Source organism: Molothrus aeneus, chromosome 6 (genome assembly GCF_037042795.1).
Source record: "Molothrus aeneus isolate 106 chromosome 6, BPBGC_Maene_1.0, whole genome shotgun sequence".
Classification (NCBI taxonomy): domain Eukaryota; kingdom Metazoa; phylum Chordata; class Aves; order Passeriformes; family Icteridae; genus Molothrus; species Molothrus aeneus.
The window spans coordinates 8,493,565-8,507,413 of record NC_089651.1 but is presented as its reverse complement, the minus strand read 5'-3'; the positions used below and the strand labels follow the sequence as shown (position 1 = coordinate 8,507,413).

The 13,849-nt window shown below is 45.4% G+C and overlaps 1 protein-coding gene across 2 annotated transcripts; it reads left to right on the top strand.

The window, feature by feature from the left end:
* The first annotated feature begins 2,280 nt into the window (after positions 1-2,280).
* LMO2 (LIM domain only 2) lies at positions 2,281-9,667 on the top strand. 2 transcript variants are annotated; one of them, XM_066551825.1, is made up of 4 exons: positions 2,281-2,486; positions 2,896-3,073; positions 5,685-5,900; positions 8,714-9,667. In XM_066551825.1, the coding sequence occupies exons 1-4, from the start codon at positions 2,450-2,452 to the stop codon at positions 8,931-8,933; spliced, it is 651 nt and encodes a 216-aa protein (XP_066407922.1). In that variant the 5' UTR covers positions 2,281-2,449; the 3' UTR covers positions 8,934-9,667. The 2 variants fall into 2 exon arrangements, with proteins under 2 accessions (XP_066407922.1, XP_066407923.1); XM_066551826.1 differs by lacking the exon at positions 2,281-2,486 and adding an exon at positions 2,773-2,794.
* The last annotated feature ends 4,182 nt before the right edge of the window (positions 9,668-13,849 follow it).

Sequence of the window (13,849 nt, the reverse complement as noted above, 5' to 3'; positions counted from 1 at the left end):
TTCTTCTTGGTTACTGGTCATCTGTTCTGCTGGGACAGAAAATCCTCAGCTGGAAAGGCCAAATTTCACTGTCCAGAGTAAGAGTTTATTATGTGTAAACAAAATAAATGAAAATGGAATTGTTCCAAAAAGGTGTATGGCTTTGTTCCTCAGAGGTGTTTGAAGATGCAGCTCTTGGTCAGCATTCTGAGGACCTTCTTGATGAGCTTTTAGCTGCAAATCCAGGGGTTTTTTTCCACTTATCTTTGCTCATGACTTTGCCTGGCATCTCTCCTTCACAGGACTGAGAGAAAACAAGAAATAATCTCACAGTTTTAATTAAAATTACTTTAGATGAGGAGACAGATGGTACTTGCAGGCCCATGGAGTGATCCCAGCGCTATCACAAGTTCTGTGCTTAAAGATCTGACTTCATCTGGGAAAGTTTGTTCTTGATCTGACTGAAAAAGTGAAGCACATACAAATTGTCCTCTTCAGCTTCGATTATTCCACTGGTTTTATGCAGAAAAGCTTTTCTGCAGGTGAAGGGACTGATCTGGCAATGCAGGAATGTTCCTGGTCTGTGCATCAGTGCTTGTGCTCAACTATGAATATGAGAAATATCTCATTATGTGCCAGACCTGAGGTGGTCTGAGCAAAGCAAGGAATTGCAAAATCTTAAAAATTGTTTTTTCCCAATAACCATTGGCCACTGTGTATTCTAAGTCCTCATTTTGATGTTGTTTTTCTAAGGAATTAAGTAATTCCTTATGTGCTAATGTTGATACTTTTGTCCCTCACCAAAACTTTTGAACTCTTTTAGATGCACAAAGGCACAGAGGTCTTAAATATATTAATTTCCTGTGAATTTTGGGAAAATAAATAGAAGAGAGGCAGCAGGCCAGCATGTCTGCAATGTGTGCACAACTTCTGAGATCAGAACATTTACTGGCATGGAATTGTTCACATTAATCCATCAGGAGTTTATCAGAATATGAGTACCCCAATCATCAGGGAAATTTTGCCTTTTATATTTTAAGAGGTTATATTTTTTTAAACCTTGAGACACTGGAGAAACCAAGCTCATATAAATGTCTTGCGTATTTTTAAACATCTTTGATGTCCTTCTGAATGTTTTTGAGCCATCTTTAATTAAATTTCTGATTCTTTTTTTTAACCAAGTGAAGTTCCTGGCAGATTCTTTTTTTCCCATGGAATCTTGCAATAGTTTAGTTATTCAGTCTTCTGGCAAGATTTACATTTATTTTACTTTGCTGATCACAGGGTAAACATGCCAGAAATTAAATAGTCATCATATAATTCAGTCCTGTCTGTGAAAACCTAACAAAAGAGCCTTTTCCTTCAACAGAAATGAGAGTGACTGTCCTGCTGTAATAGCTGAAAATACATTGGAGATAATGTGTTTAAAGAATAAGAAAGATGTGTTCTAATGACCAGTGATAGCTCTAAAGTATTTCAAGAGCTTGGTTCAAAGCCCCTTGAAAGGAATAACAGTCCTTCTGCTGACATTACTAATCTTTGGATCGGGCTCATTAATGTATTGCAGATATTATATCCCCAGCTGCCAAAAAGCTGAAAAAAAGGAGAATGTAGTCATAAAAATAGACATCAAATACATTTCTCTTTTGGGAATTAATATAGAAGCGAAATATTGCTGCTACTACTACTCCCTGGGACTTTATTACAGATATTTCTTTACTGTTTTTAAAGGAATTAACAGGGCAAGCTGTTCGTCCCGTCCAGAACTCTGCCTCCAGCAAGGGCCAGCGTCAAACGCCACAGAGCCTGGCAAAGGCTCGGATTGCTGCAATAGTTTTCACTCCGGCGCTGTAAATCAGTCCTTTCCGGGATGTGCTGTGCTGATGGAGAGGAGGAAGGGTGGGAGGGAAAATAGACATGTTCAGGCAAGACTTTCCTCGTCTTTGGCACCTCTTGGATTAATTACGGATCGATACTTGGTACTCGCCGGCTTTTACAGGTCATTAGCATCACGCCGTGCCAGGGCGTAAATTTGTTACAGGGCTTGCCAAGAATCCGGGGGTGTCTGGAAGCAAATGTTCACTCGGGGCTATAAATGAGGCACAACTGAGCTGACCGGTTTGAACTCTGGGCGGACAAATAATGCTCGGGATCTTTACCTGTGGCTCTCCAAGTGCCGCACAAACCCATGGGTGCGTGTGGGCATGTGCATGTTCGTGTCAGAGAGGGAGAGGGCGAGGAGAGGGATGGTGAGTGCCGCTCTCTGTGCAGCTGAGAAGGCGGCACAATCCGGAACCAGGCGCTTATTCTTTTCCAGCTCTCGGGATCGTTCTCAGGTCGCCCACCTGCCTGCGCACACAGACAGCGTTAGCAGGGGAATAATAATAATAACGTGAGAACGCCTCGGCAGCCCCCAGCCCTGGCTCTGGGGAGCCCCGCTCTGTCTCTTTAAGGAACCCAGCGAGTCGTGATGCTGCTGTTTGTATTGCCGAATCCCCAGGAGTGCAGTTAAGAAACGGGCAGCTGTCTCTTTAAGTGTGATTTCCTTCTATTGTATTTGAATCGTGATCAGGAAAAAGGAAATGAAACCAGAGAGCCGGGGCTGAGCCACGGAGTAATAATAATCCCGGGGATGCGGCTGCCGCCGCTCTCGGCGCTGCCGCCCGGGCGCGGAGCGAGTGCGGAGCTGCCCGCGCGGAGCCGCTGAGCGCCGGGCGCGGAGGAGCCGCGGTGGCGGCCGCGGCCGCCGCCCCCCGCCCGCCGCGGGAGCGGCCCCGCCGTGCGGGGCGCGGGGGGAGCGCGGCGGGGATGGGAGGTCAGCGGGGCCGGGGGGGGGCGTGCGGGGCCGGGGGGGGCCGTGCGGGGCCGGAGCGCAGCCCCAGCCCCCGTGTGTGTCTCTGTGTCTCGGTGCTGCAGGAGGAAATCCTGTGAATGTCATCGCGGGGCGGCGGGGCAGCGCGGCTGGCGACAAGGCTCCGCGAGCAGACAGCCTCTGCGGGGGCGGCGGGGGCAGAGCCCACCACCGGCACGCCACAAAGGAACCGGCCCTGCCAATGTCATCGGCCATCGAGAGGAAAAGCCTCGATCCTTCCGAGTAAGTGCGCGCTTTTTCTGCCCGGTCCCCCGCTCGCCATCGTCCCCGGGAGCCTCCCGGTGCCGCCCGTCCTCCCCGACGGAGCCGCCGCCGGCATTGTGTGCCCGGCAGCCCCGGAGGGCTTCGCGGCAGCCCCCGCCGCTCCGACCCCCCTCCCCCGGCTCGGACACCGGGCTGCCCCGGCCCCGCGGGGCTGGCGGTGTGCGGGAGCTTGGGGAGAGCCCCCCAAGTTGTGGGAAGGAGCAGCCGGGAGCAGAGAGGCGCAATTCCCCCCGGGCAAGGCATCTCCCACTCGCTCATCCCAGCGCGGGGTGGTGGGGATGCTCGGCGAGAGAGAGACAGCATCCCGCTTCCCAAGCTTCCAGGTTTTCCATCCCAAGGGACCCTCTCGGCTCCGTCCCCGATCTGCCCGACTCGCTGCAGCCTATCAGTGAAAGGTCAGGGCTGTTAGCTGCGGGTGCCCAACTTCCACGTTTTCGTAATGCAACTTCCAAAAGCTCGTAGAAAGCTTTGGTGGGGGCTGGGTGTTCTGCTAAGAGCATGTAGACAGACTTGATGGACGGGATGTAGGAGATGAGAATTTCCCTCCCTGGGCTTCCCACTCAGGGAAGGGACCGGCTTCCGTGCCCAGATCCAGGCTTTCTCCCGGGCTGTGCTCCCGCTGTCCCATCCCTGCTGCACACCCAGGGATGGTAACCCAGCACCGACCCAGGGCCACTTCAGCCCTGAACGTGCTAATTAACTGCACTTAGGCTTGTCAGCGATCGCGGTAAAAGAGAAGAAAAAAGAAATAAATTATAAAATCTCCGTTTCCAGATAACGCTTAAAACATCTCTCTCAGTAAATTGAGTCATTCGTGGTTTGTTTCCTGTCAGATACTAAAAATGCCATCGCTTGGAGCCCGGAACGAGCACATGGGAACTGCTGCTTTTGGGGGTTAAATCACTTCATTCCATGATGTTTTACATGTTACATTTTCCTTTATGCTGTTGGTTTGGTTTTTTTTAAGTTTTTTTTTTTTTTTTTAAGAAACGCTAATCCCAGCTCCTAATGATGTCCAGCTTTCATCTACAAAGTTTTTTTAATCTTTATTTATTTACCTGCCTTGTGTTCTGGTGGCTTAAGTGCTGGCTTAGGAATCGGTGGACATCAAAAGCCTAATGCGTTAACCAGGAATGCTGCTCTGCATAAACATCCGTTGGGCTGTTCCTGAGCTCAGGGCTCTCAGGGAAACCTGGCTTGGGATTCCCAAACACCCCTCAGATGAAACATTTTGGGGTACACCCCAAAGTTTCAAAAAATGGATAATGAAGGATAATGATGAGAGCTTCCTTCTACTGGAAGGCTCTCAGAAGTTGTCAGCATGGAGCTCACGTGTTAGGAAAGGGAGCATGCGGCCCAAAAGGAAGAATTTGGAAAAAGCAGGGCCTAATCATGTGTTCCCCATGATTTTAATGAAAACTCACAGGATGGTGAGCTGGCAGGAGAGGGTGTTATGACATAGCTTGCAGGGCACAGCAGTTTAAACTTAGAAGGGAGAAACCAGAGCAGAATAGAACCAGATAATATCTCAGGGCTCAGCTTGCCTAAATAAAAACTGCAGGATCCCTTTCTCAGCCCAGAAGTTTTTGACCAGAGGTCGTTCCTCCCTGCTGAAGAAAGTAATTTTTGCCCAGAAAACTGCTGATCCAGTAAATAAGCAGGAGTAATACAATTTTTTTCCTGTTGCCTGCTGGAAACTGGGAGCAGGGCTTCTTCATCAGTGTAGGTCTCCTCTGCCCCCAGCAGCCCAGGGGAGGACAGACCAATGACAGTAGCAAATTGCTCGGGGACTCTGTGCTGGAGCACTAATCCAATAAAATGAAAAAATTTGGGGTCCACTCTACTAGCCACAGGTTTGAAATTAAGCAAGTGCTTAAGGGATAGATCCAGTAGATTTTTTAATTTACTTCTCTGGCATTTAGGTGAATCCCAGAACATTACAAAACTGAGTTCAGGTACTGTTTTCTTTTAATTTTTTTCTCTTTTTTTTTTAAGTTGTGAAATTACCCCAAAAGACACAGAAATACTTAGAAGAAAATTCTCACTTTTACCAGAATTATCCTAGCTCTCCAAGCTTTTTAGAAAAAGGAACAAAATAGGTGCATAAAGAGTCAGTGCTAATATCACAATAAAGATTTGTGCCTCCTTTCACTCTTGGATGTGTAAATAATTGAGGTATGTTGGCATAAACCCATCCCAGGGGATTCATGTCCTTGGCTAAGAGAAAAAAGAAGTCCTGCAGCAACATGAGGTAAAATGCTGGCTTTATTAAAATCAGCAGCGAGACTTAAACCAGTTGGGCAACAGAATCAGCTGTTGTGTTTATCCATTTCGTGCTGTTCTGAGAAGTGGCACTGTCAAACTTAGTCTCCAAATTTCCATTTCCCAACAGAAAGTGTAAAATCCCTTGGGTGCCTTTCTTAGTCCTGCTGAAAACGAGCAATAACGAGGACTCCACCCTCCCTGTCCTAACCTGTCTGAGCTTGGGACCCATTTTGCTTGTCCCCCTTCTCGTGTGGATGCTCTCGGAGTGGGTTTCCCTCGCCCAAGGTTTGTCTCACCCCCTCAGGGAGCCGGTGGATGAGGTGCTGCAGATTCCCCCGTCGCTGCTGACATGTGGGGGTTGCCAGCAGAACATCGGGGACCGCTATTTCCTGAAGGCCATCGACCAGTACTGGCACGAGGACTGCCTCAGCTGCGACCTGTGCGGCTGCCGGCTCGGCGAGGTGGGCAGGCGTCTCTACTACAAGCTGGGCAGGAAGCTCTGCAGGAGGGACTATCTCAGGTAGGCATCCCACTCCTCACACCCTTCCTGCCTCCTTCCCGTTTTACTGAGCGCAGCTGGGATTGAGGAATGCCTTTGGAATGGATCTCGAAGCCTGGCAGCGTCTGCAAGCTCAGGTTTGCAGTATGGGCTCCTGTCCTAGAATCCCTGGAACATCTGGGCTGGAAAGGGACATTACAGCTCCTCTCCTTTCAGCCCCTGCCACAGGCAGAGACACCTTCCACTAGGACAGGCTGCTCCAATTCCCCTCCAAGCTGGCCTTCCAGGGATGGGGCATCCACGGCTTCTCTGGGCACCCTGTGCCAGGGCCTCACCTCAGGGAAGAATTCCTTCCCAATATTCCAACTAAAGACACCCTCTGGCACTTTAAAGCCATTCCCTCTTGTCCCATTCCTCCATCCCTTGTCCAAAGTCTGTCTCCAACTTTCCTGGAACCCCTTAAAGCACTGGAAGAGGCTCTAAGGTCTCCCCAGAGCCTTCTCCAGAGTGCACAGCCCCAACTCCCTCAACCTGTCCTTGTATTTTTGGGATTCATATGCAGATAATTTTAGTATTGCTGGGATTCTTCAGTAAGTTATAGATAAAGCTAGAGATTACCTGTGTTGCTTAGATAAACAACACAGAGTTGTTTATAGATCAATCTTTTAAAGTTTGGGGGGAAAAAAAGCATTTTTAATGGAAGTGAAAACAGTGCTACACATTGTGGACGAACCAGAATTATTTGATAATTGAAGAATACAGAAAGAACTCCCAGGACTAGGAGTTGTTGGCATCTGTCATTCTGCACAGACCTAACCCCACAGGTGAAGGGTCAATGTGGCATTCTGGCAAGCAGAAATTGGGAAAAGGGGCTGAATTCCAGCAATCTCCCACTAAGCTGGCAATGAACTGGTTACCCTGAATGGTTTTAAGGAGTTTTCTGCTTCTCCCAGAATTGCCTTGGAGCTTAAAGGTGTTTAAACCCAGGTAAGAGATGAAAGATCATTTGGGGTTTTGGCATTCTTAAGCCCAGTGGTGAACAAGCAAGAATTTGCACATTTTGCAGAATCAGATCCTACAAATACACTTGTTATGGGTGTTTTCATCAATAACTCTCTGCCTGCCTGCTTTGCCCAAATTTGTAAGTAAAGGATTAATTGGAGACTAAGATATTTCACAAAAAAATTGATAACAAAGGATCTTTACATTCTTGATTAAAATGTATTGATCTTTGCTGTGCTGGTTGTGTTCCATTTCTTCTAATGGATCCCTAATGTGTCAGGAGGTTTGTGGAACAGAATAATGATATTTGGTATTTTTCCAGCTTTTTTACTGAAGGCTAATTTACCTGCCAATAAAAATGAAACCAAAATCTCAGTGGACTTCCTAATTATGCTGTCCCTGGGCTTTGCTGATGGAATTTTGCTGAGCAGAAATTAAGGACTGAGTTCTGCTAATGGGACCACTTGTAAATCCAGCAGTGATCCAGTGTTAATTACACTTCCCAGATACTTTTCATCTTAAAATGGAAGCAACAGGAAATATGGCAATACAATTAATGCGTTTTCTTGCAGTGCAATCCAACATTTTTATTTATTTAATAATGCAATCGATATCTTCCCTCATTAATGAAAAAACTGGCAATCTTTGTAACCTTAGTGTTACTTTCACTGGGCAGAAGTAAACACTGACATCTCCTGGTAGACAAAAGGAATTATATTCTTTTTCCTTAAATGTCTCTTAATTTACCAGACATCCTTTTACCAGTTCAGAAGATGATTTAAATCAGGCACAACACATGCAGGAGATGTGTAGGAGGTGGAAAAACTCTTTCCAGAATCAGTGTGAAAGTTGGAAGTCAAACTCAATGAATACATCACCTGTAGCAGTAGTCCCTTTCCAAAATAAAAAAATCAGTATATTCATGCTTCTTTATTACTGATTTGACTTAATAAATGCTGCAAGGCATTCTTTAGAGTCTCCTTTTTATAGACAATGTCATGAGGACCTCAGCAGGGTTTCTCCACGTGGATTAAAGAGCAGTCCACAGTATAAAATTTTCTCATAGGTATCTAGGAGGTGTTAGAATGTGTCCTTCTGAAACCCATCAGGAGTGACTTCATGGATCAGGAGTGCCTTCATGGATATAGAAATGCTTGAAAGAATTTCCAGTGTGGAGGCACAGACAAAAGGCAGGAGAGCCTTAGACCATGGCTTATCCCAACTCCTTGGTGCAAATTACAGAGCAACAGTTTAGGAAAGGCAAAAATTATTAGCAAAAGGTAATTTCTGTTGATCACAGAAGTGGAAGTGTTAATGTGGCACAACTTCATGCAGTGCTCTGGGCAACCTTTGCTCCTCCAATTCAGGATAAAATCATTGATCAGAGAAACCAATTATATTGATAGATTTCAGTAGATTTAGTTTGGATATTATGGAAGAAATTCTTCCCTGGAAGGGCGGTGAGGCCCTGGCACAAGTTGCTCAGAGAAGCTGTGGTGCCCCATCCCTGGAAATGTCCAAGGCCCAGTTGGATGGAGCTTGGAGCAACCTGTGCTAGTGGAAGGTGTCCCTGCCCATGGCAGGGGGTGGCACAGGATGGACTTTAAATTTCCTTCCAACCCAACCCATTCTGTGATTTTATCCAAGTTGAAAACCTTGGGTTTTCTTTTTCAATTTTTGGTGTTGTAAAGTTTCCAGCTCTTCTGGGCAGCTTCCCACATGACCTCTCTCTAAGTCAGCACTTGTCCTAATGGACCAGGGCTGTTTGCTCTGTTTTTGATTGGGTTTTGCCCAGCCAAGGAGCCGTGCTGACCTCTGCGCTGTCGCTGCAGGCTCTTTGGCCAGGACGGGCTGTGCGCCTCCTGTGAGAAGCGGATCCGCGCCTACGAGATGACCATGCGGGTGAAGGACAAGGTCTATCACCTCGAGTGCTTCAAGTGTGCCGCCTGCCAGAAGCACTTCTGCGTGGGGGACAGGTACCTGCTCATCAACTCGGACATCGTCTGCGAGCAGGACATCTACGAGTGGACTAAGATCAACGGCATGATCTAGCACGGACGCGCCTGGCGCTCTGGGACAGACACCTCCCGGGCCCAGCTGCAGCCAGGAGATCACCCCTTGGGCTGTGGGCTTTGGAACGGGGGGGAAACGCCACGCGGTCAGCCCTCGGCAGGCAGTGCTACCTAGAATGTAAACTACACCCAGGTGAAGGAGGGAGAGCAAAGCAATAGTAGCTAGACTGACTTGTGTTCACAGCACGGACAGTAACTGACATCAGCTGGCAGCTCGGGACAGACACAGCACCATAACCCATCCTCCCAACTGGAGCAGAGTAGGGACTTCTGTAAAGAGATGTAATGACGTTGTCACCTGCAGACTAGGATTGTGCAATTCAGTTTTCTTTCTGTCTTGTTTTCATTGCTGAGTTTAGATGACAAGCTCCCACAGTAGGCGTGACGAGGAATACTGGAAGGAAAGAGCCATCCCTCATGTGGTCATTCCATATGGCCTTACACTTTGGGTGGGAGTTATTTTTGCATGGATTTTTTCTTTTTCCTTTGAGAATGAACAGTGCATCCTCTAGTCCCAGACTCTTCTTTTAAAAAACCCTGCTGAATAGTTGCTTTCGGGCACTGCTGTCTCAAGATGAGATGTTCCCCAGATCATTTCTATACAAATATAAATCTAAAGAGTTGTTCAACTATTTTATTAACTTAGATTATATCAATAAAATATTTGTTGTGTGTAGTAAGACTCTGCAGCTTTAATAAAAATAATGAAAGATTTGAGTGTTGTTCTTTCTTTTTTTTTTTTTTAATTGTGCTGGATTTTTTTTTTTTTTTGGTATTCTTAATTTTATTTTTTGGTAGCAGGGTTTCTACTCTTTGTCTACAGCTGGATCCACTTCAGGTTTTGTTTCAAAGCACAAATGTGAGAACACCGAGGGTTCAGTAAATCTTGTGGTCTTCATGCTAAGAAATAGGAGAAATCAGTGTTGTGTGACACCAAGGCTCTTTGGTGTTTATGAGGATGTTATGAGGCTGGTTCTGGGTGTTTTGCAACAGATTGCATCTATCTGATCTTGGAAATCATGTAAAATTTGGGTCTTTTAGAAAGGTAGCTCATCCTGATTTTGCTCTGGATTAGGGAATCCAGGATAATATCATGAGAGCCAATAAACCTATTTAGAAAGAATTAATTTCAGTCATCTTTAAGGTCCCTTCCAACTCAAACCATTCCATGATTCTATGCTATCATATTCTCTCCAACTTATTTTTCCTGAGGTGAATAGTCTTAAGTTTATTCTTGCCTGAAAGCTGTTTCATGCCTCTGATAAACTCTTATTTCTCATCTCTGATTCTACATTATTCCTTTTGAGAGTGGGACTACAACTGCAAGTTGTGCTGAAAGGCACTAAAAATTAAAGCTTTTCCCACAACTGAGCAAGTCTGGCACCCACCCAGAAGGTGCTTGGCAGGTCCATTCACTCCATCACTAGTGACACATCAGGAATAGCAGCTTAAACCTGTGGATATCCACTTGACTGTTCTCAATAAACTCATCACCCAGGAGATGTGCCAGCCACTGATCAATGACAACCTTCTGCATTTTACAATGCATACTCTGAGACAGCTTTTCTGGCTTTTGCTGTCACAAGGAGAGTTGGGGACAAACCCTTTAAATCTTGTTATCAGTGAAATTGGAACCTGCACCTAATGAGAACAACTTGGAAAGTATAGTTTGAGGGCGCTGATATTTAGCTATTTTCCAGTGATATGCTGACCTCTGGAGGCCACAGGCAGATTATAATTATAATTATTAGCCTGAATTCCCGCCAGCAGAGGCAAGGAGAGGCAAGGAAAATACAGCTATCAGCTCTCTTCCATTGACAGCGGCTCCTTGCAAATATTCTGCCCAGCAAGAAACAAAGCCTAAAGTCATTAATGAGTTCATTTGCAAAGCTTGGTGGGTGTAGCCAGGATGCTGAGGTAGGGTGGAGGTGCACAATGGTTCTCCAGGTCGTGTTACACATACACAGAGTGTGAGCCGTAACAGGGCTGATTTTCATGATTTCACCTCACGGAACCTTTGACTGAAAATTTAGGGCAAGGGGCCTCATTTACATCTGGGCTGAGATCAGGGAAGAGTGTTAATAGCTCAGGGAGACCTTGCAGGTTTGCACTAAGTAAACCAAGACCTGTGTGTTGTTCTCACCTCAGAAAGTGACTTTTGGCAAGGTAGTTCAATATTTTGCTTCTCATTTACCCACTCATAGAATGGAGATGTTCTTACTTATTCCATAAAAGTTCCTAATGCAAACACACTCATTATTTTATGTAAGGTCTAGTTTACACAGGGAAATATATTTTTTAGGCCTAAATGTATGTATTTGTAAAAGAAGGGTCCTTTACATCATTTTTTATAAGACCACCAGTATCAGGTATCATTTTTTATAAGACCACCAGGTTTATTTAGTCCATGTAACTTCAGAAAGAGCTTAAGCTGAACTAGAAAGTGCCAGAAGAGCCTCCACTTGAGTAGCAGTATTGCTCTCCCCAAATAATTATACCAATCTGTTGCTGGACTTTTCCAGGACAAATTCCCAATGCTTGCTCTCTGAGTCCAGGAGGAGAGAGAGCAGATTTCTCTTGGAATTAGTATAAGCAACACTTTACCTCATCTCCATTACGTTCCTTTCAGTAAGGACTCTCTCCTGCAAAAACAAGAAAATAAAATGTTCCAAAAAACGACAGCAAAAAGGAAAGCAGAGCTGATTTAAAGTCGTAAGCAAAAAGCACAAAAATCTGAATATGACTTCATCACTGAGTCTCAAATGCGTCGTCCTTTCCGTGTTTCCGCTATCAGCAGTATTTTAAAAGGCGTATCATCCGTCAAGATTCCCCTTCTTTGTCCCCATTATTCAGTGCCATGGCAGGAAGATGAGAGCATTACCATCGATATCACTTTTTTAATTCCCTGCCCTTGAATAAGGGCAATAAGAGCCCTGCATAATAGAGTTTTCAGTGGAGAGAGTAAATGGGAATCTCTTGTTAATTCAATCCAGGATCCAGAAGCCATCTCTCCCTTCTCTTTTCTCAAGGTAATACTCTACCTCCAATTGTCATTATAGCCGAGAATGAAATTATTTGAATTCTGGACACATCAGCACAAAACCCAAGACTCCCTGCCAATTTCGTTGCCTGCTTGGAAGAGAACATCAGAGAGCATCACTCATTTATACGACTGACAGCCTGAGACTGTAAATTCAGAAAACAAGGAGGCCTCAGGTGCTGCACTTTAACAGGTCTTTCTGCTCCTGAATCACCCCCACCTCACACACAAGGTAACATTTTATCTCTGAAAGGCAAAGCTTTTAAGCATCTGCCAGAGCACACGCTCTGTACGACCTGAATGTGAATTGAAAATGAGACTATTAAGTTTATTAATTGGTATCAGTGACTTAAGGCTTTGAAGGAGATTCATGGCACTCGGGAAAATAATCTATAAAGATTTTTGTTGCCCTAAAAAGACAGTGCAGCATCAGCTTATTTCACTTGCAGCAGGTTCATCTCTTTTATGGAGCACATACTGCACTGGAGGCAAAGGGAAATTTAATGGACACTGGAAAAAATTATCTATTCCTCTGTCCCACAACAACTTAAAAAAGCTTAAAAAGACAGAACTGAGAGATTGAGATACGCTATCACAAAACATTTAAGGCACTATAATTAAATTAAGATTCAGAAGTCTGTCAATGAGATGAAGATTAAACTGGCAGAAAGTTGAACCGTGTTTGAAGCAACTTGTTCCCTCCTGCTGAGGGTTGCTTTGTACCAGGCTAATGAGAAGGCACATCTCGGAAAGGTTCTAACAAAGCAGCAGATCACTGATGGTAATTAATCAATGTGGTTTGCAGGAGCATACACCATGTGCCATTTTCAATTGCCTCACAAGCGTTAATTAATGCATTATTGTACGTCTGGCTCCCGTTTTAAGCCACAAGCTCTGCCCCATAGCAGGCCGTGCATGACCATTTTTGATTTTTTAAAGATGGCTCAGTGAAGAGATGTTTCCTTTTTTAATGAAAAATTGAGTGCACCTTTTGCTAAGTGCTCCATGACTGCCTCTTCTCTGTACCTGGCATATTCTGGTTACACGTACAGCTTGGCAGAAGGCAGCAAAGCCTGTAGCCAAGGGGGAATGGACTGCAAGAAGGCTGATTCCTGTGGAGGGGCTGGACCTGGAGGAGAGGCAGGAAGGAATGTTGTAACAGGATGTGACTAGGGTGATGGAAAGCTGTTGCTTTGCAGTGTTGAGAGAGAAATAACTTTTGAAAGCCGTGACCCAAGAGAAATAGCTCCTTCTGTAGTCCACTAGCTCTGAACCAGCTATGTTTCATGCAATTCCTGAGATGTTTCCTCTTCAGGGCTGTGACTTCTTGGGTTGGTTGGTAAAAATTCATAGGGTTTTTGTTTTCTCTCCTCAGATATGTCTTGCATCTCTTTTCAGACAACTTTACCAATGAGTTTCATAACTGCTCTGATCTGGTTTTGAGATACAGAAGTGCTTTACTTATTTACTTATATTTTAAAGAAACACAATGAAAGTGACATTCTCCTTCAATAAGGCACATAGCCTTCATTCTGGCATCGTGACAGCTTTCCAAACCAGTGCTTATCATGTTGCTATCTCATTAAAAAGATCCAAGATCCAAGACCTGCAATTATCAACCTAAAGATGCTTTGCAACACCGGGAAACTCCTGGTGGGCTCTAAGATAAGGCCCCACCACATGGTGGCTGTGATTTTTGCAGCCCATGGCTGTGATGAGCGGTGATGTGGCCGCCCTGGAATTCCTGGAGCTGGCCCAGCAGCGAGCGTGACCCACCATGCAGAAGAAGCGTGCTGTCCAGCTGATAAGGGAGCGTGCATCAGCAAATGCGGCTTGTTTATCCCATAAAAACCGCT

What these genes read in the sequence shown, in the direction of transcription:
- LMO2 (XM_066551825.1), top strand. Translation starts at nt 2,450, where the DNA reads ATGCTGCTGTTTGTATTGCCGAATCCCCAGGAGTGCA. An exon ending in AAAAGCCTCGATCCTTCCGA is followed by an intron (nt 3,074 to 5,684) that starts GTAAGTGCGCGC and finishes TCACCCCCTCAG; the next exon opens with GGAGCCGGTGGATGAGGTGC. An exon ending in TGCAGGAGGGACTATCTCAG is followed by an intron (nt 5,901 to 8,713) that starts GTAGGCATCCCA and finishes CTGTCGCTGCAG; the next exon opens with GCTCTTTGGCCAGGACGGGC.